Genomic DNA, 26,460 nt, shown 5'->3' on the forward strand with positions numbered 1-26,460 from the left:
ACAATATTGTATCTAGAATTTATATTCCATCTCATTCAAGTGCATTCATACTTTTTCTTGTGTGGTTTGCAACATTTAAAACAAAAATTTGGGTAACAGCAAGCATTTTTTTCTATGTTAAATGTTGAATTACCACAATAAAATGTGATACTATTTAGTCCATTAATCTTAAATCATTCCTATTCATATTTTTTTTACACTTTCCCTATCATACCTTCTGGCTTGGGACCCACACAAAGATGCATTGGCTTGTAATGACCTGGAATATTTCAATTCCTCTATCAAAATAAAAATCTGCATTGTCCTGACTTGTCTGTGGTGAGATTTCTGTCTGTGGAAATTATTTACGTCACTGTATCCCCCAATTATCCTCACACCAGCCTTGATATGGTTTGATCGGGCTACATCAGAACATATCCTCCTCTATGTAAAAGTGTGCAGTGAGTGATGGCCGAGCAGGAATGTGTTGTAACCCAGATGTGCTGGTACCTGCCCGTGCACATCTGTCCGCTCTCCGTCATCCTCTCCATGGCACCTCAGCCTTAGATCATCTCCTCTGCTCCACGCTTCACTTACACTTGGCTCGCATAGCACAACACACTGGTCCGTCTGTGGCATCTCTCTCCTCTTTGGCACTTTGAAGTCTCAAGTGTGATTGCTGTTGGATTGTGGATGCTTTCTCCTTGAAGGCTCTGACATGAGAAGCAGGATGGGGCTCAGGTTTAGCCCAGGTCCAGTGATCCAGGACTAAAACAATCAGCTCGCTCTGTGTGAGGATACTATTACTGTGCACAGTGAGGGACAGGCCATAGGGGCTTCCTCAGCCATGAAATCCACTTAGCTTCAAGTTCCAAACACATTTTTGGGGTGTTGACTCAATTATACCAATCCAGACTTGAATTAGTGATTTTAACTCTGATTTAAGTTCAAGATTGGATTTTAATTTACAATCAAAACAATCCATGTCTAAACTATGGGTCGTAACCTAATCAGTCTCCGCATCACACACTGTATACTGTATAAATAAATGGACATAGTTAACTATGCTTGTTACAAATAGGAAGTGAGCATGGGCATTCTTCCAGCCCCACTGATTCTGGCTCCCATTCACTTTATACTAAAAAATATCACCCTTTTCTACATAACTGTTGCTGTCAGGTTTCTCATTTTGGTATTAAACTGTACGTTTTAATTTATTGTAAATGATCCATGTTTTTTTATTTCATTGTTTTGTCCATAAATCAACAATCGAACAATCTTTTGCATTATTGTTACTTGTTTCCAACCATTTAATAGATACCATTTTAGATTAAATTATTTTAGCTTCAATATTTTTGTTCTGTTGTGAATGGAGTTTATTTTTTCCTTATATTTTCCCATTCAACTTTCTACTTCTACTATTTACATTTTGCAGTGTATCTAGCGGTGACCCTGCACCCACTGACCCCAGCACATTTCTCAAACAGCAGCAGTTGCGTGTTCATGCAGATGGACCAGTCTGATCTGTGTAATAATATGACATATCATTAACAGACAAGATATAAGTGACAGCCTTAAGCCTCACTTACACTTTCATTAAATATTGATCTTATCTGGCCCCATTGTCGCTACACTCTGCAAATTACACCACACAGACAGATTCCCGTGACGGAGGAGATGGCGATAATCATCTTTCTTTCCGTGACATTTGGCAGAACTCTTGTTTTATGAGCTAAAGTGTCATTGTCGTGAATGAGGACCAATAATAATGTGGGCTATCTCCATTATGTCTAAAGAGTATGTTGTAACGCGAGGCCAGAGAGGGAGAGTTAATCCACTTCAGCCATGTCTGTCAAGCAAAAGGCCAAAACTCACTCATTTGATTTCAATTTTATCAAGTGCTTTGCTGCAAGTTATAATAGTTCCCATGGCGATCGGTAATCATCGGAAACAAGCATTTGTAGAACTTGACGACTAAATACAGACTTAGTTCAATATACTGTGTGAATCAATAGAAAATATTAAGTGCAAGCTATAAGTGTTATTTTATATTTTACATATTAGTGTTTGTATATTTTTATTCACTTCACAAATTATTCTGGACAATATTGCTATGATTTGCTCCTGTAGAAAATGTAGCTGAAAATGGAAGGGGCACAGTGTACTTTTCTGGTGGCGGGTCAACCACCTGCTCGTCTCCATGGAGATGTTTTTGCTCTACTAGGATTTTCCCATAGTACAGTATGGCTAATGTTCCCAGGTGAGGTGACGCTATAAGTTACGAGTCAAACCTGTGGAGAGGCAACACACCTACAGTAAGAGTGAATGTTTCTCTGTATTCTTTTACCAGTAAAAACTGAAATAATTTCATAAATGCAAGATTAAAGAAAACTTTACAGTAAAACATTCTAGTTAAAGCAATTCCACCTCCGAGAAGACAAGCAGGTGGCAGGCCTACCACTGTAAAAGTTACATGATGGAGCTTTAAGTTGCCCGGCAGTGGCTCAATGGCAGAGAAATAAAACAGAGGACCAGTGCATGCTGCGTCCTTGAGCAAGACACCTCATCCCTCTCTACTTGCTACCTGCTTTAACTCTAGTGGCATGAGTGTCATGTAGTTCTTTAGCAGTCACTGTCCCAACGATATATAAATAAAGACAGAAACGAAGAACAACCTCCGACCCATTTTCACCACAGCAGCAGAACCATTCCCACCTCAGCCCTTCCACCTCCACCTCTTTACCTCCATTTGTGTTCCTGTATCAAATCTATCATACTCCTCCACTTTGGCACCACTGACACTTTGAGCAGTTCTTTATTGTCAAACTTTTCAAGCATTTTAAACACAATTTATTAAAACATTTTTTGTTAGTCTACCTTTCCTACATTTACCCTTTTCCAACTTTGCAGCAACTCAAAGCAAGTTTAAACAAGTCTTTCACAAAGCCTGACCAAAAGTGCCACACAGCCTCCCATTGGTGTGTGCTTAAACCCAAACACAATCACCAGTCTGTCGCTCCATCCAAAGGACCTGCTAATGATACAATGATTACCGTTTTAACAGCGAATCCTCTGCCTTCTCCTGTCATTCCTGCACACCTCAGAATACCTCGGAGACCGTTAACACCTGGCATTAGACATCACTATTGTAGCCCTAATTCCTCCTTCAATTATCCTTGAGCAGATCTTTTGAACAACGCTGTCAGCCTCCCCCCAAACCGGTTTTCACCAATTTGGTCCCTGATTATGGAGATCAATGGGAATTACAAGAGACAAATACGCTATAGTTAGGATGTGAGTTTGGGGGTAGCTTTTAGACAGAGGAGAAATCCCTGGGACTACCTATTTGCCATCCGCTAACTCTTATGGCTATTCACGTGTCAGTCGTAGCTCACATGGTGTTTGTTTAGTCACATTCAGACCAGACACTTCTAATCTGTTCTCCTGCCCCCCGCAGAACGCAAGTGCAAGAAATCACTTCCTTCAATTTGGTTTTGTCTGAGCTCATTCTTACGTCATAGATTACTGGCATCGCAGCTGACTAAATTTGTAGTCATCTGTTTCAAAAATGGTGGCTGTAGCAGTAGCTGCCTTAACCACGTGTTTAAATTTTAGGTTTTATTTTTGCAGCCAACAGGGCAAATCATAGAGTTTTAATACATGTAAAAAAGGCTGTTGTTGTCGTAAAGGTGCATGTTATATAACCTCTGGAGGAGGATCTTCCTGCTGCCTGTCTTCATACAGATGCTTACTGCTTTGTATGAAATTAACTTATATGGCATTAACTTACCACAAATCTACACAGAGCAAAGGAAAGCTTGTTTTAGATTCTATGGCCCTCATTTATGGAACACTCACATAAACCAAATAAAACTAAACAATGTAATTCCCTTAAGTGAATTTAAACACACTATATCTGTTATTTTCTGACCATTGTAATTGTTTGCCTGAGGACTACAGCTTCAATAAATATTTAAATGTACATTGTACTATGCACTGTATTAATTGTTAATGTTTTGTTTTTAACTGTGAACTCAGGACTCCCCTAAAAATGAGATACAATCTCTAACTTCCTGATAAAATAAAATAAAGACAAGCAAGTGACACTACCAGGTCAGGTTTCAGGTCAGATCTGTGGAAAGAAGGCCCTTCACAAGTTTTTCAAGGTATTTTTGAGCAATAAATACCCATGCAATTGAATAAATACAATAATAGTTATGTTTAATGCCATACTATGGAATATTCCAGGCAAAACATAGACAATCTATATTCATGTTCATGTTCATGTGTTTTTATTTTGTCAAGGTTTAACTCATTACAGTCTACATACATTATATTTAATCTGATGTCATAAAATAAAACATTCAGTTTTCAGTATATAGAACAATTAAATCTATACTAAGTCAATGACCAGGTGTAGGCAGAAGCTAAATCTACGACCAAACTAGTCCCTAAATCCTCTATTACCAACACCATGAGTGCATTTGATTGTTTGTTTGGACAGGTGCAGATAAAAGGGCCACAGGTGAGGAGGCAGGCTGACCATATCCTGAGTCACCCTGGCCCTGTCAGCCTCACCTGTCCCAGGACGAGTACGGCACATCAAAGCCTGCACCTGACGCATGCTTCAGCGCTGTCTTTCTCTGATGATGATGAGCGGTTAGCGACGTACGCGCTGTTAGCCGCTGTTAGCTGATCTGTTTGGGATTAATTGCGACACCTGTGTTTAATTCTCCCACACATCAGAGACGTGTCAGCGCCGAGGATCGGACCCGTCACTCACAAATGTGTCAACAGCTTTCCACCGTACAGCTGCAGACAGGAAGAGCCAAGAGTCTGTTGGGATTGATTTAGGGACTGATTTCAGAACTAGGCCTGTCACGATTACATTACAAATTATATTATCATTATATTATCACCTACTGTCAACATTTACTTCAGTTATATCACACTTAAAATTTGTTATCGTGACAAATCTTTTCTGGTGTAGTTTAGCTTGTCTCTTGAAGATGCTATTGCTTCACCTAAAGTGTTGCATAATATGGCTTTAAGTTGATCTATCTGAATGGAGAAAGGTAGGCGACACCACATACCGAATACCTGGACGAATCAATGAGGCACCCCTGTTCACAGTAAGAATGCATGATTTTCAAAGTGTTACAACATCCATAGTTGAAAACAATATATCGGTTTAATGTCATATTGCGAAACATTTAATAATAATATCTATATGAGACAAGAAGCAGACACTCCTCCTTTACTAGCATGGTAAATAGGTGACTAAAAGTGTAATAACATTGATTCCTGAAGTTGTGTTTTGTTTCATTCACGCATGTTTAACACACAAATGCTGCATATTTAGGCCAAATTCTTCTCTCAGACAGAAAACTTGGTAACTTGAAAACTACAGCTCCATGACATCACAAGGTGGAACAGAGCATTTTGAGCTTTGGAGATGTAGACAGACTAATAATAAAGGATTACACAACTCCAGGTATGTTTTTGATGAGGTAACAACATTATAACATGGTTTAAAGCTCACAAGAGTCAGTTCTGTGTAATATACAGTAGGACCTTTAAATTCCAATAAATGTATTGAATGAATCTACCGAATGCTAAAACTATTTGTTATAGATCTGTGGATTGAAAGTACTGAGAAAAAATAGAGATATAGAATATTTTCTATTCATGTACATTGTCCTACAAACTATAACAATGATTTCACCTCCCAACATAGAGACTCATTCATCATTTGTTGGAGTATTTTAGCTTTGTTTTTGTAGCTTTGTACCTGTGTGTAATCAATTAGGATTGCGCGTCCATTAACTACTTTCACAGTGGTGTTAAAAGGGATTTGTGTGTGTACTTTGAGCGAGGCAATTTGTTGAGTGAAGAGCTTAAAGTCTGTAAACAGGATCTGCTTCACACCCCTGTTAGTGTGCCAGAGAAAACACTACACACAGCGGATACAGGGTACATTATGGTAAAATGAAAGCTCTCACTCAATAAGGGAAGCATTATAGAGACATTGTTTATCCTGGAATGTGAAGTCTGGGCTGTGTGCTAGGGCTGAACTATTTTGCACAAAAATATCTAACTACAGTTTTTCTGACAATCATTTGGGTTTGTGATTGTGTTTTATTAATGTGATTCTGTTTAAATGTACATTTAAACACATCCCAAAGAATTGACACAAAGACTGAAATATAAAGAAAAAGACATTGATATATTGTGGAGGAAATTATAGTACTTAAAAAATCTGAGTCATTGCGATTTACTAAAATGCATCCATTCAAATTGTGATTTTGATTTGATTTTTCTTTTACGTATGGGCCATGATATGTCTGATACTATATCCCACTCAATACTTTCGTATTCTGATGGGAAAAAACTGTTCTTTCCTGAATAATTTGACTGTTCCAAACACCCAGTGCACACTCCTTATCTTCTACATCTCTTTTGTCCCTTGTGAAAGCATCCAAGCCACTTGACAATTCAAAGAGTAAACCTGAGTGGGTCACATGACTTTTCAGAGGGAGGAGACTCGGAGTGTACAGGTAAGACCACCTCTGCACCGTCACTCTCCACCCATCTCTTTATAGACAAACTGCAGCAGCATTAGCAGCATCAGACGGACTCAAATGCTTGTGACAGAAAATCTACTTATTTCAAAGACTGAAGACATGCCTTTGTTCCACCACAGATCATCAACTCTATAGCCCGTGGTCCATGCTCCGATGCTCCTCGGTGGACTCCACTTCGACATGTTTGGCCCGGGGCAGCTGGTGTCCACACTTCTGCCCGCCGTCCTTCATTCTCCCACTGCTCACTTCTTTCCTGCGTTTCCAACCAGACTGAGCGCCCAGCCTCCCATCCTGATCCCTGGACCTTTTCTCAGCTATGAGTCTTTGAGGAGCTATCTCCAGCCAGAGCCCTGTAAGGAGGCCCTGCTGCTGGCCACACAGACTGTGGGGCTGGGCCAGCTCTCCGAGATCATAGGTGAGTGTATGGGCCAAAACAGTATTATGGTGCAATGTGGGGACATGCTGCTAACGCCAATCTGGCAGTAAGTGCAGATACTTAGACAGAGAGCATCACCATCTGACTGCTGAGTAAATGTTTACAAAAGATTGGCTAACAGCTCGTAACTAACAATCAATTATGAGGCAGTGTTAAGTGTGCTAATGACGGCAGTGCTAATGATCCAATCCAGAGACATTAGCTGCTTGTCACCGTCGGCGCGGCTGTAATTGGTGCTTGTGCGGCACTTTCCAGATGAACAGCGTCCAGTGAAGCAGCGGCGCGCCCGCGCCAACTACAGCAGCTGGCAGCTGGAGGAGCTGGAGAAGGCCTTTGAGAGCACGCACTACCCAGACATCTTCATGAGGGAGGCCCTGGCCCTCAGACTGGACCTCATCGAGGTTAGAGTACAGGTAATTGACTGCAAGGGAAATGCCCGTTTCATACCACTTTAATTCCAATTAATTAGTTAATTAGCAAATCAAATTATGTAGCCAAGCTTCATTATGGGTTTAGAGGGGATTAAATGTCCGACTGAAATGCACATTCATATGCAGTAATACAAATGTAGTACAAATACATTTAAATCTTATACAGTATGAAAGATTGAATCTAAAATTCATTAACTTAATATGACTATTATGCTAACCCATCTACTGTTTGCCATGTCGGATTATTTGAATAATTTTTCACTGTAAATAATTTGTATTTTTCAGGTTTGGTTTCAAAACCGTCGTGCTAAAATGAGGCGTCAGATGAAGCTGAAGGGGCAGCTGTCAGGGCCTTTTGTCCTCACAAACAGAGACTGTGATGCAGCACTGGACAGAGGGACAGTGGGACACACAGAAGGGTGTGAGCCAGGACAGGAGCGCACCTGTCCATGGACCAAAGCCTCTACAGCTGTGAATCTCCATACTGTCCTAGGACAGAGACCAGAGGGACAGAGGCTAGAGGGGCCCAGCTCAGAGGAGCGCCGCTGCTGCAGCATCGCCCGCCTCAGAGCCAAAGCACGAGAGCACGAGGCAGAGCTCCACAGCTCTGTGACCACAGGAGACAAACTGCCCACAGCACAGGGCACTGAGGGCAGAGACAGACACTGAACCCACTACACAGCACACTGAGGGCAGAGACAGACTCTAAATCCTGTTTGTGCAAAGCTCACAATGAAAGGCTGAGTGCCAGTTTACCTCTGTGCAGGAATTTGTTGCAATATAAACCAGTCTATTTTTACATATTACACATTTAAGAGCATTATGATATTTACTTTTGTAATCGGCATTGTACTTCATTATTGTAATGTTGAGTAAAATCTTTCATGTATGTATGTACCTCTTTAATACTATGTGGTTTGATGCTGTGTGTAACTCTATAGAGTTTTAAAGTGAGAGTATTTAAGACTCATTAATTGAAAGTGAATGGAGCGCTGACAAGCTCATCCTGACCTGCTCAGATCCGGACGTCTGCGTGCCGATACACGTCCTCTCAGGAAACACTGGAAGTAACAACAAATGAAATCAGAAACAGCCCGATTACAAACAGTTACTCATGTCTTAGACAGCTGTGGTGTAGGAGTCAAACATAAATAGCAATTAATAAACCAAATAGCATGATTTACACAAAGGAAAATACATATAATATTTTATTACCAAATTCCACGTCCAAGTTTTATATTTGAATGCGGTTTAGACTCTGTACTGTTCATGTAGGACACAATTTAGATGCAGGGTGTCAGTGCGAGGCTGCCCCCTACTGGGAGTCTGTTTACCTCAGAAGTGAAATGTATAATGGATGCCACCCTCATCTTTAAGGGTGTACTATGTAACTTTTCTGATCATGGGTCGTCACCTGATTGTCTCTGTGAAGATATTATTGCATTTCCTAGAATTTTTCACAGTGCCTATGGCAATACTGATCTATCTCTTCAATTTATTCAATTATAGCTAAAAAATAAATAAAAATATAAGCATTACTGTGAGTGGGCTCATCCACACCTCCCCACAGATCTGACCTGTAACTTGACCCAGTGATGTCAGTCGCTTGAGGATTATTCAGACAAAGCAATAATAATCCCAGTGGAAGCACGTAGCGATTCGACTCTCCACCAGAAAAGTTACACAGTGCACCTTTAACCCCTTTTAGGCCACATAACCCGAAAAAACTTCAAACTTGAATTTTTCCAACGCCATTTAAAGTGCCATTCACTATTCATTCAGCGGTATCTTCTTCTATGCAGAGTGCGTGAGTTAATTAGAGTAAATATGAGCGGGGAAACTCACACCAGCACGCCGCTCGTCCGTCCTCTGCGCGCGGTCATTCATTCAGGTGACAGGCGGAAACAGGACGCAGCTGCACCGGCGCAGTTCACGGTCAGCCCCCGGAGCCTGCCCGCGCTCTTGTGCTCCTGTTGTCTTCCTGGACCTCCCGCCACTCGGTTACGGGACTTTTCGGTGCTTGTTGCTTCCCTTTGCCAACAGTCTCTCGCGCACACGGGGCTACAGGACAATGGCCGCCATCAAAGCCCTGGAGCAATGGTGCAAAACTCAGTGTGATGGGTACAGAGATGTGGCGATCACGAATATGACCACCTCTTTTAGGAACGGGATGGCTTTCTGCGCGCTCATACACAAGTACAGGCCGGATCTGATGTAAGTAATTCACCAAGAAATAGGTGCGTAAAGTTAAGTAAAGTAAAGTAAAGTAGCCAAGTTTATCTTTCGTGAGTGACATTTTAATCAGAGTAGCTACTTCTTGAACTTGGGGTTATAGAGGTGGCCTAAACAATGTCCCCTCAATTATGAAGTAACGGGACTGAATTTATTCATTTTGAGGAAACAAAAAAGAAGAAAACAATATGTATTATTTATTTTACCATGGTATCATTGCATTAATCACTTGCCTGCATCATATTTATCTGGGCATACTGAAAAGAGCACAGAATAACTTTTTTCTGGTTGAGGGTTCAGCTCCAGAGCCTCGAATATGTTATTGCTTTGCTTAGAATATCCATAGTATGCCATTAAAGTTATTTATTTCCATGGAGACAAGCCAGTGAGTCAACCAGGCCAAGTTACTGCTCAGATCTGTGGAGAGGTGAGTTGATTTACACTATAATAACTATATAAATGCAAGTTTGATATGTTTAATGTCATACTATGGAATGTATAACACAATAACATCTAGAAGAAAGCAGGTGGTGAACCCTACTATAAAAGTTACATACCTTAACCTTTTAAATGGAATCTATTTACTTGTTTATTCATTAAGATATTCTGTTCTAATAATACCGGATAAGACAGTTTAACAGAAGGCTACAGCAAGATGAAATGGTGATTTTATAAGTTGACTTTTCCTTTTTGTTCTTGTTAGTAATAAAAATCACTGCTTTGATCTTTTCCCAGAGATTTCGAGTCACTGAAAAAGGAGGATGTGTTTGAGAACAATCGACTGGTGAGATGTTAAACTTGTTAAATCTTTTGTTTCAGCAAAATTAATAAATATCTGAATTTTAGCTCCAAAAATCTGGCACGGGACTTAATTACTTAATTACTGTCAGCCCAAAATATGTGGTGTACATGGCATTTGTACAGTGGGTTAAATATTTAGCTTGCAATATGAAGTTTTTTAGGAACAAAACATTCACAAACTTTGTAGTGATTAAATTGTGTAAATTCTATTCAATTCTCTATTTTTGAATATTTTACTAATGACAATAGGCCTACACACTTTTGTTGTTTACCATAGATTCTTTGAAGAGATTTAGTGCCATTTGAAAAAAAAAAAAAGCAAAAACTTACACTGTCTTATGGGAATAAAATAAGACTTTTTCAGACTACATTACTGTTGAAGTTATGATTTCCTGCCTTGCCGTTTATGTGACCTCATTTATTTTGTTAACCCTTGCACGACCTATACTTCCCAGTCTGGACATTAATATTATTTTGCCTATTTCCCCAGCTTCCCACCAGGATATGCACAATTTCCCTGTTATTTTAGACAATTCAAATGTATAAGTAGCTACCTTCCCCAGTGCAGACTCACAAAGCTATTTATTTTGAATGAGGCGTGCTGTCATTGGTCACTCTATACTGACATTGTACTGGAAGGCACTCTATTGTAAACTACTCCAAGTACAAAACGAACTTTAAACCTGGCTTGTGGTCAGTGGGCGGGATCTTGACACAGGTTCAGGTTTGGTCAAATGTTGAAGATGCTCCCAGTAAAGAAACGTGAGACTTGGATCACTTATGCTCCTGTATATTTTATGAATAGTGTCAAATGTACTGCTTACCTCACCATAACCTAAATTAGAACTGGTATTAAGCAAAACCAGATTTTCTCTTTTTTGTCCTGTTTAGTTTTTTCACTCACATTTCAGAAGCTGTAAATTTAATGAGCATTCAGGCTGATTCAGAACAATACCCCAGTATCCTGTCTCGCTCCTTTACGGCTTCCCTCTCTCTTCCTCTCCCTCACTTTTTTCTATCTCTTCATCTCTCTCTGTCTTCCCTTCTGAGTCTCTCTTTCTCTCTCTATCTCTCCCTCTTTCACACCCTATCTCTTGTTCTCCCTCTCTTTCTGTTACACCCCCTCTCTCCCCACCTCTCTCCCTCCTTCTATTTCTTGCCCTCATTGGTCCACAGGAAGTTTGCCATTCATCGCCCTGGCCTTTCAGACCTCTCCAGATTGACTCACAAAGACAGTGGTTCTATTTAAAGCACTTTGTATTGTGTAGCTGTTTTAACATGTCTAATTTAATGTCCCCTTTGACCATTATGTACTAAAGCTAAAAGCAGTTACTGTATTGTACCACTATTAACAAATGCGTCTGTGGAAATTATTCTGTCGTAAAATAGTTCATTTCCTAATTGGATATTCTTATTTTGCTCATTTGAACAAAAATAAGTAATCTAACTCTTTCTCTCACTGACCATTGGACTGCAGTTAATAAGTTATCATTTAAGCCTTGAGTACAGTGTTTTGCAAATGTGTGTACACTTAAGCTGGACACACACAACATTGCCACCAGTCATATAAGATTTTGAACAGACTGTCACTGAATAGATAAATCTCTACTCATCTGTTGTATAATACACTGTTTTTTAGCTTAGTTTGTTCCACACATTTACTTTAAAGTTACTTAAATTGTTGATATTGACAATTTCGTGACAACTTTGCCTGCAAGTTTTTTAGTTATGCTACTGTGTAATACAAAAATAACAAAAGTGTAATATATGTTTTTATTTTTGCCAAAGGCGTTCCAAATAGCAGAGGAGAAGTTGGGCATCCCTGCTCTTTTGGATGCAGAGGACATGGTGGCCCTGAGGATCCCAGACAGACTCAGCATCCTGACCTATGTCTCCCAGTATTACAACTACTTCAGAGGGCGACCTCCCAGTGAGTTTATATTCTTGTATTCAGATATACTCTGAAATAACCAAGGCATAAAGAATACTACTATGGTCCAGACTGTACACCACCTAAGGCCTACAAGGAAGGGGTCTCTAGTCACCTACAACCTCTAATCAGATTAAGTATGTAAATTAAATATTCAATCATTGGTGACTGGTTAGTAATATTTTTAATTGTGTGTGGGCTGATATAAAATATGATTTATTATTCAGTATTTGAAGACATTTGTTCTTTGCAGGTGGAGGTGTAAAAAGGCCAGCAGAGGGCTCCAAGGAAGAGCCGTCCAAAAGAAATCTGCCTGTAGTTGCCAAAAACTTTGTGTCAAAAAATGCCATTGAGAATCGGACACCACCCAAACATTCAGGTCAAAGTTCACCCAAGACGCCCAGTGACGGTGCTCAGGTAAAATCAAGGGCTGTGCATTATTAATGATATAATGTATACTAGCTGTGTGTTTTATTTCACAGAAGGCAGTTTTGTCAGAAAATGCCAACAAAACTGGGACTCTGAACAGTAAATGTGTTGCCTGCAAAAGCCATGTCCACCTGGTCCAGAGGCACTTTGTGGAGGGAAAACTTTACCACAGGAGCTGTTTCAAGTAGGATTTTGTTAGAGTACATTTATATTGATTCTGAAGGCTCTTCTTTACCCAGGATAATATTCAATTTGCATTTGACTTTAAAATTACTTTCTGTTAACAAAGAATGTGTCATGATTTTTTATTAATTAACATAACATTAGCAGTACTAAAGGACATTGTAAAGTCTACTACTTAATTGACACAGACAAATACACATCTACTTTTGTTAACACATTATTTTAATTAATTGTTAATAGGAACAGATTTTATTTTTAAGAAAGTCAGTATCATGTCACCACATAGTGTCTCATAGATTCAAGATTTTATTCTGCTTATCATAGAAAACAGTAAAATCAGACATTGTAAATTTATATGCAAGGGGCAATACAAAGGTACAAGACAGAGACATATTTTGTATTGGTCGACATACATTTTTCTGATCTTTATTATTACTGTTTCAGATGCAGTGAATGCTCCAGCGTGCTCCACACAGGAGGCTACAGACCTGGGAAGGAGCCTGACTCTTTTATTTGTAAGTCCCATCAGAGCACTCAGCCTTCATCAAAATCTGGGACCAAAACTGGACCTGGTGCTTCAGCTGTCCGCCAAAAACCACCCACCCCTCCACGCCCCTCATCTGTGCTCTGCTCTGCGGACAAATCTGCCCCAAAATCTGCCAGTCCTGTCCCTTCCTCCAACTCACCCTCTCCCTCCTCTCCTTCCTCTCCCCCCTCACCATCCTGGACCACGTCCGCTCAGAAGACCCAAGAAGCAAGGCAGAGGTTTTTCCAAGATCCTGCAGATTTTCCACCAGGCAACAGTAAAAGAACAGGACCGTCCAGTTTTCCAGAAAAAGTAAAGACCCCACTCAAGTCTGATGAAGACAAGAGCAAAGTTAAACCAGTGGTGGTGAGAAGACTGGCAGAACAAAACTGTAATAATAACAACAAAAGACCTTTCACCATAAGAACAGCAGACACAAGGTAAGAAACTACCATGTTAAATTCTATCCTTTATTTCAGCAAAAATGACTATGCAACATTTTGAACATTAAGTAAGACCTGGAGTTTGCTGGCCTATATTAGGGGTTAGATGAATTGTATTTTGTGTCTCATTTTTGTATCCTACCCCCTTTCCATTCAATACAATAACATTTACCTTAAAGGTACACTGTGTAACTTTTTGGGTGGTGTGTCCATCACCTGCTTGATTCTATGCTTTGCCTAGAAAGTTCCCCAGTATAGCATTAAACATATCTATCTCCATGGAGACAAGAGATGCAAGCAGGCAAGCTCACTCACAGAAAAATATGATTGTTTTTCAACATATTTTTGAGCATTACTCTTGTTATGGAATAAATGCACGTACATTTAAAGCAAGTTTATCTCAATATAGACATGAATACATGGCCAGAAAAGTTACATAGTGTGCCTGTAATAAATATTTACAGATTTTGAATAGCTGGTCTGTAATCTACAAATTTTCAACATCTATATAAGTTCAAATATATAATAATGACAATGTTTTCTTTCTAGATTTGGAGATGATCCAAGTATCAGTGAGGGCTTCCGTTTTAGACCAGACTTTTGCCACCAAGACCCAGCAGGACCCAAGACTGCCCCTCTTTGCCTCGCTCCCACAAACAACCAACAACCACCAAACCTGGAGGCCATTCACCAAAACAACACCAGGCCCACCAGTGCACACAGCAATGCCAAATGTAAGAGCAACTCAACTCACTCCTGTTTGATTTGTGATTTGAACCAGAGCTAAAACCAGCGGTCCCTTCCTTTGTCTTTCTCATTCCTAGACGACAAAGCTCTTTTGTTGTCCGTGGCCCATTTACACAGTTGGTGAATCTAGCATGACGTTTCTGACATTTCCATTTGAGCCCCACAGTCCCTAATAAACTTTGGGAGTTGGACTGTCATTCTCTCTGGACAGGTGCAAAATGAATCTGTAATTTTCCTGACACTTTGCAAATAGTTATAATTGGGAAAGTGACTTTTTAAATAGAATTTCTTCAATTAGAAAAAGGCCCATTTGGGGATGGTTGGTCAGGCGTGCTTATTGTTATCTCTAAACAGAGTTTGGGTTGTTATTGGATGATTGCAGAAACTTTCATAAAATTAAAAGTACCAAACAAAAAAGAATATCATTTAGGAATCCAGGACAGGAGGTCATTTGGCATAAGCACAGATTGTTGCCATCAAAAGCAATGGAAAAAAAGTCAAAATTCAGGTTGTGCTATTATAAAACATACCACTGCAGTGTTCAATGTGTCCAAAATAGGGATGCACCAATCCAGCTTTTTATGTTTTGATACCAATGATAAGATATGGCTTTAAGTATCTGCCCATATCCAATATCAACCTATACCAGAACCAGAATTATTTCCTTTAAACACAAATAGCATATGGTAAACAATGATCCAGATGCGCTTTGTAACTTATTCACTATATAAAGTCATTACAGAACAGCTTAAAAAAAATACAGGTTCAATATTACAAGGTGTTTTGGGGCAATATTGGTAAGTAAATTGTCTTATTACACAAATGTATATACCAAAGTGGGATATCAACTGAACCAATATCTTGGGGCCCATATTTGATCCACCAAACCTTTTGATATTGGTGCTGATATTTAATGTCAGTATCGCACTTATCGTCCCTAATCCAAAATGCTTCTGAAATCACAAGTTCAAGGTTTTTATTGTTCCACAAGAGAACATTAGTTCTGAAGCACTCAAACACAACATATAAAAATAAACAGATGTAACACAAATAAAATAATATACAGAAGATGACAACAAAATGGATAATAAAGGCTCAAGGACAAAATTTAAAGGAAAACTGGATAGCTTGTATTGTTGCTATAAATGTCTTCCTTAAAAATCTTTCTGTAATTTTCTTTATAGGTGTGACTAAATAAAAAAAGAGCTACAATGCAAGTAGAAAGAAAATCATAATTTATATTAAAAAGACAAATTATTACATGTTTTTTTTTTTTTTTTTCCACTCTGGGACCCCCACATTCTCCTCATCCTCATACTCACTAACAGAAATTGCAATATATTTCTTTAGGTCATGATATTGAAAATGTCCCATGTCGAGTCTATTAACAAATGGCTTTAAATCTCCATAGAACGCTTAGAGTCATTTCACTTAAACATAAATAGAATTGACAGGTATCAGACTTAATTACTTTTCACAGTATTTTGACATTAAAACAAATGTGTGAGTTGTTTGCAGCTGTGAGGTGAGAATGAGCTCCTTTAGCCCGTTGTTGTGACAGACTGGATAATGAACAGTCTCCACTGAACAAACAGCAGGTAATGCTGACATAAAGAGCCAGGGGACAGGGCTGTTATGATTGTACAGGAGCTGCTTAAAGGGGCCAACACAAAGCATGACAGATGTGGGCGTGTTCATTATTCTAGTTATTTTAATATTAAAGGGCACTGTTTTCTGATCTATGTTATAATGCTGTTTCCTCATCACAAACAGACCTGGAGTTGTGTTTTGTTTCGTTCACACATGTTTAACACAAATCCTGCATATTTATACTGAGTTCTTCTCTCAAACTGAAAACACTGTTCCACTTTGAGATGTCATTTGGTAGGACGTGCTCCACTGTGTTTTTAAACTTCATACACTTTCACAAGAATGGCTTAAAGCTCATAATAGTCATTTTTTGTAATAGAAGACTTTAAACCTTCTTTTTTGTCTGTGTAGGTGCAACTGCTGAGGGGCAAGTGCAGACCAAACCTGTGACATCTGATCCAGGAATAATGTAAGTCTCTCTTTACCATTTCTGATCCAATGTGCCTCCGTTTAAAGCTACAGTATGCTGGAGATGGCACTTCAAATGCATGTTTTCATGAAAAAAGTTTAAGCCACACTTCAGAACATTCTCCATGGAGATAGATACATTTTATGCCATACTGTATAAAATTAGAGCCAATGGAGCAACATTTCTACGAAAACAAGCCGCAGGCGATCCTCCAGTCAGGTTTGTTGAGATGAAAGCCCACTCAGAAGGAACACATTTTTAGTGTTTTCACATTAACACAACTGAAATACATTTTAAAAAATATACTTTTATTTTTGTCATTTTTTTTGGCTAAAATGTTACATACTGTGGCTTTAAAGAGACAATATAATGTATATTTCTACAATATAAACAAACAAAGCATAGGCAGGTGCAGCACCTTATTGCTGCTTTTTGCATATAGAAATTTCCATGCCCAAAGTAGTTTACAAATGATGACTATTCCATAATATACAGGAGCTATAAGACGTGCTTTACTGTCTCTTTGTTTTGACAGCTTCATAGGACAGCAGTGGTTAGTTTTTTGAGACAAATGCCTCCAACCCAAATGCTGGAGGTTCAATTCCACCCATTAGCAATGCATACTGTAATGGAAACTTCAAACCACTTTTTTAAATTCAGTATTTCTAAGTTTTGCTCATTTAATAAAACAGAAACATTATTTTAGTTCTTTATTATGAATTATATTTTTGTTCAGAGGTGCAACAACCTTTCCTGAACAAGTTGGTCTCCCCTCCGCTGCTCCTGTCAGTGTCCCACTCAGCTCCCCAAAGCCCCCCTCTGCCCCTGCACCTGCACCCGTCCTGCCGCCTGTAACCATTCCTCTGTTCATCCCTGCACCTGTCGCTCCGCGCAGACATCAACCTGCATCCACAAACACGGGTGAGTCCTCCAAATATAGTTTAGAATATATTCTGTAACTATATTTTAATTCTTTCTCCAATTTATAGTCATCCTTATTATCTGTTCATAAGCATCATAAACACACTATAATACATTTGTTAACAGTAAAATGTGCAGCGAGGTGGACATTTATATTCCCTGGTTTAGTAAAAAGTCACCTAAATATGTGAGCTACTTGAGCCCTCCTACACATCCAGCATTGTAATTTGCGTTTAAAAGTTGAGGTGGTAATATTTCATTAGTTAATCTGTATGTCATACACAAACATCACTGAATTCACTTATAGTGGTTTGGAGCTATGTTTGTGTTAAACTGCAATGATTATTGTTAAAGTCCTTTATTATGCTAAATTGATTGTTGTGAGCTTTAAGCCATTTTATAATGTTATTACTTCATCAAAAACATATCTCGAGTTGTGTTTTGTTTCATTCACACATGTATGAGTAATCCTTTGTTATTATTAGTCTATTTGTGTCTCCAAAGCTCAAAATTCTCTGTTCCACTTTGTGATGTCATGGTGTGGTAGTTTTTGTGTTAATATCTACCTTTTACCTTTAGTTCGGGATAGCAAGGTAATAACAGTTCTGAAATCATCCAAATGGCCGAGTGAAGATTTATAGAGTTTAAAAACACAGTGAAGCACTTCGTGTATTACCACATGACATCACAAAGTGGAACAGAGTGTTTTCTGTTTGAGAGAAGCACTCAGCCTAAACATGCAGGCTATGTGTGTTCAACATGTGTGAATGAAACAAAACAAAGCTGAACGGTATGTTTTTGAGGAGGTAACAACATGACTTAAAGCTCACAAGAGTCAATTTTGCATAATGTAGGATGTGTATGTTCAGCTTTTTTGTTTGTTTGTTTTTTAAATTTTAATCATCTTTTGTCATACTGCCCAGACCTGCTCATATCCACTGCCTGAATACTGTATAGCGCTGTTTCTATTTTAGGTGTAAAACTGGGGAACCACCCGGCTGTGAAATCCCCACCCAGGCACCCAGCTGTGGAATCTATTAGCTCTGCAGCTCAAACCAATCATGGAAATCCTTCAGGTCCTCCTTCCAGATTTTATAATTTAAATGTCATCATCAAAGCCACACACACACATACACACACATTTTGTTGATGTAGCTTGAGCGCTCATTTGCAGTGTTGAAATAAATGAGTTGAAATCATATTTGACAATGATTTTGTAGAAAAGCTAGAGTGAAAGGTCTATCTAATCCTGTTGTTTCTACCTCTTAGGTGCTAAAAAGGGAAAGTATTTGTCAGTTACCAACGCCCCCGAGACTGAAATGAGGTCACCGTCTGTAAGTTCTCACCATTAAGACTCTTATGAGATTAATTAGCAGCTTGATAAATACACTTCATTACATTACAGCTATGGCCTTCTTTACCTTTAAGGCCAGACACTATAGAAAGTTGCGCTTGTTTGCTCTATTAATACATATGCAACCTTAGCTCAATATAAGCACTAACTTACACTCATAACTACTTTGTTAAGTCTGTATAGAAAAGAAAGAATAAAGTTACATTTGACAAATGGTTTGAATGTATGCATTTTAAGAAACAAGCACAGGCATAGTGAACATGCAAACTCCACACAGAAAGGCCCATTTATTAAAAGTCAGCATTTTACATTTGAGTGTAGTTTGCATTTTATTCCAAAAATCAATTCTATATGCAGTATTCTGTTTAAAGGGCCTATACTAATCTATTCTCTGATCTATGTGATAATGTTGTTTGTTCATCAAAAACAGATTCTGAGTTGTGTTTTGTTTTATTCACAAATGTTTAACACACAAATGCTGCATATTTAGGCTGAGTTCACTAACTTGGAAAACACTCTGTGCCACCTTGTGATGTCATGTTGTAATACAGGAAGTGCTTCACTGTGTTTTTAATTCATTAGAATCATTTGGATGATTTCAGCCCTGGAATTCTCAATCTTTACTGAAAAATTTTTTTTTAATGTAGCTGTTAACTTGAAAACTATACTGCTTCATTACATCAAGAGGTGGAACAGAGCATTTTGAGCTTTGGAGATGTAGACAGACTAATAATAAGGGATTACTCAAACACGTGCAAAATGAAACAAAACACAACTCCCAGGTATGTTTTTAATGAGATGACACCAGTCAAACATGGCTTAAAGCTCACAAGAGCCAATTTTGTGTAATATAGGACCTTTAAGAACAAAATATGATATTGACAAAAAATGGAAAATGCATATACGTTCATATATATGTATTTATTTATATATTTATTCATTTTAAGATATTCATATTGAAACATAGCTTTTCCAATGCATGGTATATTTATTCCAGTTGTCAGCAATGTGTTAATTCAATTACTTAAATGTATAAATAAGTTTTGCTGTTGCTATTGGTATTGCTGGGATTGACACAATAAGTGACCCCATAATACTTGAGAAGTTGAATATTATCTGTTACATGAAAGAATATTATAATGTACCTTTCACTTTACACTGTCTTCTCTTAAATCTTGTCCAAACTCTTATGATGTCTCTTTGTTGTGTACCAGGTGAAGTCTTGCACCATTCGTCTACAGCAGATTGACACAGAGCTGAAAAACATTGAGACAAACCTGTCCCAGCTGGAGCGGGACGGGGTGGAGCTGGAGAAGAGGCTGAGACACTGTGAGGAAGGTAAACTGCTGTTTTACTGAGAGAAAATCAAATCTAGGGCAAAGATCGAATCATTGAACTCCCTCGAATCTCTGTTTCTGCTGTTTCAATATTCTAAACTGGAAGTCTCAAATTTTATTCAAATTACTCAAAATGCTGAAGTCGTGTTTTGGCTGAATCCCTTTTTGCAGATGTGAAAATGGACACAGGGGAGAACCACTGGTAATAATAGTTTTGGACCCAAGTAAACAGAAAGTAGCATAGTGTATTGACAGAAAAATAAAATCTGAAAGGCTAACTATAAAGAGCTTAGTGGCGGGTTTCGAAAACACCATAATATTCCGTAGCGATGGTGGTGGTGGTAAAGTTACTGTTGTGAATATGCAAATTAATGGGCCTTTTTTTTTTTTTTTTAAGTGATTACATTTAAGTTTTTTGAAAATGTGATATTTATTAAACATCAATATATCAACAGGAATAAAACTCCCCCATATCAGAGTATGTCTAAACTACTAATAATCTAATAATAGCCCAGTCACATACATCATAACTAGTTAATATCAATAAAAATATGACTCAAAAGTATATATAAGTTTGGGTGTCAATCTATGTCTTTCTATATACTTGCTATGTTTTGAACGACATTAGAATTTATGTCAGTAACAAGTTGTTTTTGCTTAGTCGGGAAATTGAATTTACAGGATTTCTTTGATACATATTAAAACACTATGTTTAAATCAAAAAGCAATCCACATAATAACCAGTACATTATTATACTCTGCACTATGGCCCAAATTGTGACATTTTCCATAATTATTATTTCCTGCGGCCCAGCTGGGTTTAAATCACTCTCTCATGTGCGGGTACAAAAGCATGCAGATATAATATAACATGTATTCCCACTACACAGGACATCATCTGCCTCACTGCTGGAGATCAGAGTTGAAGAGTCTGTTTTTGGTTGGTTTGTTTTGGGTGTATTGGCTCAGGTGGACTCTTTTGTGTGCATGTGTGTACAGCCCTAAAACATGGTGTGATTGATGAGTTGTAATTGGGGGGGTCACTAATTGGCATCGGAGATCAATGGTCCCACTCAGACCTTTACTCTGCACACGTCAAGGAAACTGACAGTGTCGTCCTGGGACCAAACACACCAATGAGTATGTTTTTATTCAGTAATGCCTAAACAAACCTATTACCAGTGGTGGAACATAACAAAGTAAAATTAGTAAAATACTTATACATTTTTGATATCTGTACTTTTCTTAATTTTACTTCACTACATTTGAGAGCAGGTATCTGTGCTGTCTACTCCACTACATTTTTTAACTCAACTGAAAAGTATATTTTATAATAGCTTGACACCTGCTGAAAAGGCTTTATTTTTAACAACACACAAAAATATACAAGAAAAACAGCTAGAAATTCAATAATTAAATTGTTTCTGCTGAAATACTTTTTACTTTTTACTCTTTAAGTACTTTTTTAAACAGGTACTTGAGTAGATTTTTTCAGATGATACTTTTACTGTTATTTGAGGGGTTTTGTTTGTTTGTTTGTTTGTTTGTTTTTTGCTCTGGTGTCTGTAATTTTACTTTACTATTACATTATGAATCTACTCATAAGAATACATTTTATATCAGTGTTAGAAACTGGTACTGTTGGGGGATATTCCGATTTTCAGCTGATATGGATATTAGACTGGAACCACTTAGACAAACTTTATTGATCCACAAGGGAAATTATTTGGACACAGTAGCTCACACATCACAATATATTATAATAACAAAGAGCAAAAATATAAATGGTAATAAATTTAAAAAAGTAGAAATGACAAGAGTCTGTGTCAATAAGGTATAAATATATAATTATAGTAATACAGTATATTTCATCTACATGATCTCCAATATTTGTCTTGCTGTTGTTGCTGAAAACCACTATTACTCTATTTCAGTATCATTATTTTAGTATCTACTGTAAGGCCCACACACACTTGTTCACAAATAAATATTTTTTTAAATGCGAACATAATTTCAAAATGTATTCCCTTTTGTTATCTAAAGTGTAAATACTTCTAAGATTGTGTGTATATACTATTGCAGTACATTGATCCAGCACTCATGTTTACTCACTCAGTGTCATAAGTTGTAAATTGTTCTATGCTATGACTTATTTGCATCTTAATAAATCTGTGATGTTTATAATTTTAGAGGGAAGAGGAGACATCTTGATGGACCCTCTCATGGTCGACTGGTTCAACCTCATTCGAGAGAAGCAGATGTACATCAGAAAAGAGTCCGAGCTGGTTTACATGTAAGTCAACACAGTACTATTAATACCAATTAAGTATAAGAGTTCATTTGCAAAACAGATGAGTACCATTTGAAAAAGTCATCGGAGGCTTGCACTTTACTCTTTGTATAGTAATCAAAAGCCAAATGTATTAAACTGCAATCAAAATATTATTTCATTCTTCCTTCATATCATAAAGTTTTGTGTTGTCATTTATAGTAGAGGTTTGCATAGTGATGTTGTTGTCATTCTGTGATTGTGAAATGGCTCAGAGCACGGACACTGGAGCTGGAGCAGCAGCAGCCAGGTGTGGAGGGAGAACTGCGCAGATTATTGGAGAAACCAGGTAAAACTTCAATAATCCTCCCTTTATTTTCTAATTTAAACTATTCTAGACCCTCAAATGGTCTTGTGGTGGTCAAATTGTGGCACAGGCTCCTGTAGTTACCTTTGGTGGTGCATTCACACTTGGTTCAGTACTGGTGGTCTTGTCGAGGTTTAGCCCCAATTTTTAAGTAGTGTGGTGTGCAAATGTAAACACGCCCATATACTTGATTTGAACTTTTGTGTAGTTAAATTCTTTTCTGGTTAAGGAATACAGTTGTAGTCTGAACCATTTCTTAGTCTGTGTTTAAACCCTGTTAAATCCTGGTTTTGGTTTTCATCTTTCATTCCTGGTTTAGTCGTAAATTAAACCTGGTTCTGTCTCCTAAAAACTGATGAATGAGTCCTAGTTCCTGGTTCAGCCCTACTTCATAACCACTTTAGCTGAGGTTAGTTCCAGATATATGCATTTATATTGTCAATCTGTACCTCTACATTCGTCCTAGGTGATTACTGTTTACTGTTGATTCAGTCCTGAATGTGGGATTTTGGGTTTTGTTTAAAAAGTTCTTTATAAATAAAGTTTGATTTAACTTTGTACTACCTTGTTTGACCCCAAAGTAATCCTTGTTTAGTCCTGATTTTGGTCTGGTTTAGTCCCTCTTTAACTCTTATTTTATCAGATCATTTAAAGTCTTATGAGGAGCAGCAGCGTGAACAGCAGCTGATGCAGAGACTGGTGGAGATCGTGGATGGGCGAAATGCAATAGTGGACGGTCTGGATGAAGACAGACTCAGGTAAAACTCCCATAATAAAATTCTATTGGAATAAAAGTACCCAAATATGAACCATTGTTTTCTTAATCAGAGAATTCGAGGAGGACCAGCAGTTGAATGAAATGATGAAAAGCCTTGGTGAGTATTGTGCGAAATTAATTGGTTTCAGATAAGTATTTTCACTTTTTTAATTTCAATGTTTAAGATATATGTTATTATTTCCACTGTGTAGGACTAAAGAAAGCCAAAGCTAAAAGGAAGTCTTCCATCTCCAAAATGTTCAGGCGCAGAAGTAAAAGGCGAGTGGAATAATAACTAGAATCACAAATGAAATGTATTTACGTTTACTCAGAGAAGTGATAATGATATTTTGAACGATAAGTTTAACCAGTCTATAAAGAATGAATTTGATGTTTGTGTCTATAAAGTAAAAGTATATCTTTAGTTTGGTTAATTTGTGAATATATTTTTGAGATGTAATGTTCATGTGATAGTTAGTGTGGTGGTTTCGATACGAGGAAATAGATGTAAGAATGTATTTTTATGAGGAAACAGAATAGAAATACCATTTGTTCAGTTTAACACCTTGTTTTTTTGGAAGGAAGTATTGGTTAAAAATATAGCTATATATATTTATTTTTATTGTGATACATTTATGACTATTTTACTACTTTTATTCTCTCAAAGTATAACATGACGTCATCAATAATCATCATAGCAACATTAAGAACTGTAATTTATTATAATTCATGAAATATCTCACTCACTATTTTGAATTAAACAAATTGGATATTACTTCACTATATTTTACTTTCTCATAATACAAAACAGTGTAACAAACATCCATATTTTGTGCACTATTTTCAGCTCACTTCTATAAAGAGCCTCGTGCATCTGCTCCTCTCTCCGTCTGTACTGTAGGTGGCAGCCTGGCTATGCTCTATCTCACGACTCCCCACCAAACTTGAAAATCCAATTTGCCACAGTACAGACAGTTAATTTCTTTGCTAATTTTATAAATGCTGCAGAAATGTTGGCCTGCACTGATGCAATAACGTAATGTGAAAGAGGATTAGGTCGGGCTCTAGCTTTTGGCCCGCGAACGGCTTATTTAAACTATAGGTCTGTATTGAGCTTGTTATCTTCAAACCAGGTTTAATTAACATTACTCTTTTTGCTAATATCTGCATCAGGACGCGTCTCCTACCTGAGCTATTAAGACGGGCCTATGCTGTGCTGTAATGTTGCATTTGAATGATATATTTATAGTATTCTTAACTTGTTGTCCATTAAAACCCTTTGAAGATTAGCTGTGTAAGAGAGCCTGAATTACTTCCTTAATAGCTGCTTCTTTGGGGCGCACATCTTTTCATTTAAAAAAATATATGCGTGAACTTTTCCTCATCCCACAAGCTTCAGAAAAAGTGTGCGGATACGAGAGAGCCACTTTGAGTAACAAATCAACAATACCTCTTAAAGCTCCGAATGATCAAAAAGACACAAATGTTGCTTTTAATAAGGGCTTTTAAGGACCAATTCAATGAGGCCTATATACGATTTAGCAAAGTGTGTATCCCTCAAACTCGGATCTTTAGACACGTTAAGTCTGTTGAGTCAAGTATAGTGTTGCATTATGGGTAATTACACTTAAGGTTTAAAAAGTACTTCATAAAAATACATTTTACATTCATTGTAATTTTAAAATCAGCAGTTTGTCCAGTTTCTCTTGATTCCTTGTTTCATATGAGTCTAACATTAACTTTTATGATCCACTTGTCTTCAAGGAGATGTTACTGGAGATGTTCTACAGTATGGCATTATTATAATTATTATTTTTATGTATTTATTTATTTATTTGCAATTATTACATCCATCATGAAAGATCCTAGCAAAGCAAGATCATCGCCAGGGGGACATTACATAGTAAACCTTTAAGCAACTTTGGGCCTTAAGCTGAGGAACACAATAGTCTTTTCTTAGATTCATTTATTGGGCTATTTTGAAACACCCAATATTTTTAAGTTGAAGAATGTAGATAGATACATAAATATCATAGTTGTAAAGGGATGATATATTCACTGAACTATTAAAAATGCATTCAATTGTAAGAGATTAAGGAGAGTTAAAATGTGAAACATCGTGACTGCATTTAAATCTTCAAATCCTGCGTGTACTGCATCGAAAATCACTTTGAACCCAGACTACTGAAATGAAAGTACTTTTGCATAATATTCCAATCTACCATAGCCTAATACTGCAAGTGATCAAAAACGCATCAATGTATGCTTTTAATAGGAGCTTTCAAGGCCTCGTTCAGTGGTGTCGATATACAGCACATCAGTTTGAAACGCATGAAATCGTCATCGTAAACTTCTCTTTTATTTGGATGCTACAAAATGCCACGCGTGATTGGCCTGACAGTCGAGACTCAATGTGTGATATTAGAGTTAATTAAAGCTTTGCAGCCCATCTCCTGCAAATGCTCACACTTCTGCAATTAAGAATCAAAGGAGAGGGCTTAGTGTCAGGGGGGCGGCTTGTCTCATACACGGTTTTACCAGGACTGGGACCTGATTTGCCGAGCTCCTAGCGACAAGCATTAACAACAGGCTCAAATTAGAGGGACATTAATATTCATAAGTAAAACAATTGATGGCGTGAATGTGTGAGGAGATGGGATCCCTCTGAGGTGAGC

The 26,460-nt window shown here is 37.8% G+C and overlaps 2 protein-coding genes across 2 annotated transcripts; both read left to right on the forward strand.

The window, feature by feature from the left end:
• The first annotated feature begins 5,382 nt into the window (after window positions 1-5,382).
• On the forward strand, window positions 5,383-8,099 carry si:dkey-43p13.5 (paired mesoderm homeobox protein 2). Its single transcript, XM_020934361.2, has 5 exons — window positions 5,383-5,473; window positions 6,455-6,536; window positions 6,683-6,978; window positions 7,255-7,412; window positions 7,716-8,099. The coding sequence occupies exons 3-5, from the start codon at window positions 6,717-6,719 to the stop codon at window positions 8,097-8,099; spliced, it is 804 nt and encodes a 267-aa protein (XP_020790020.2). The 5' UTR covers window positions 5,383-5,473; window positions 6,455-6,536; window positions 6,683-6,716.
• A 1,334-nt stretch (window positions 8,100-9,433) lies between these two features.
• Window positions 9,434-24,986, forward strand: micall2a (mical-like 2a). The gene is made up of 17 exons (XM_020934746.2): window positions 9,434-9,644; window positions 10,398-10,446; window positions 12,252-12,393; window positions 12,647-12,810; window positions 12,876-13,006; window positions 13,450-13,971; window positions 14,524-14,708; window positions 16,723-16,780; window positions 17,517-17,701; window positions 18,676-18,777; window positions 18,971-19,035; window positions 20,270-20,393; window positions 22,583-22,685; window positions 22,937-23,010; window positions 23,672-23,786; window positions 23,857-23,903; window positions 23,998-24,986. The coding sequence occupies exons 1-17, from the start codon at window positions 9,502-9,504 to the stop codon at window positions 24,075-24,077; spliced, it is 2,289 nt and encodes a 762-aa protein (XP_020790405.2). The 5' UTR covers window positions 9,434-9,501; the 3' UTR covers window positions 24,078-24,986.
• Window positions 24,987-26,460: the final 1,474 nt, after the last annotated feature.

Source organism: Boleophthalmus pectinirostris, unplaced genomic scaffold (genome assembly GCF_026225935.1).
Source record: "Boleophthalmus pectinirostris isolate CB_2022bp ecotype Guang Dong unplaced genomic scaffold, ASM2622593v1 HiC_scaffold_17, whole genome shotgun sequence".
In the NCBI taxonomy this organism is placed as follows: domain Eukaryota; kingdom Metazoa; phylum Chordata; class Actinopteri; order Gobiiformes; family Gobiidae; genus Boleophthalmus; species Boleophthalmus pectinirostris.

Bases quoted from the DNA above. Each gene is read 5' to 3' on its own strand.
- micall2a (XM_020934746.2), top strand. From the start codon at position 9,502: ATGGCCGCCATCAAAGCCCTGGAGCAATGGTGCAAAACTCAGTGTGAT. The intron at 10,447-12,251 runs GTGAGATGTTAA...TTTTTGCCAAAG, and splicing joins TGTTTGAGAACAATCGACTG to GCGTTCCAAATAGCAGAGGA. The intron at 20,394-22,582 runs GTAAACTGCTGT...TTATAATTTTAG, and splicing joins GCTGAGACACTGTGAGGAAG to AGGGAAGAGGAGACATCTTG.
- si:dkey-43p13.5 (XM_020934361.2), top strand. From the start codon at position 6,717: ATGCTCCTCGGTGGACTCCACTTCGACATGTTTGGCCCGGGGCAGCTG. The intron at 6,979-7,254 runs GTGAGTGTATGG...GGCACTTTCCAG, and splicing joins CCAGCTCTCCGAGATCATAG to ATGAACAGCGTCCAGTGAAG. The intron at 7,413-7,715 runs GTAATTGACTGC...TGTATTTTTCAG, and splicing joins TCATCGAGGTTAGAGTACAG to GTTTGGTTTCAAAACCGTCG.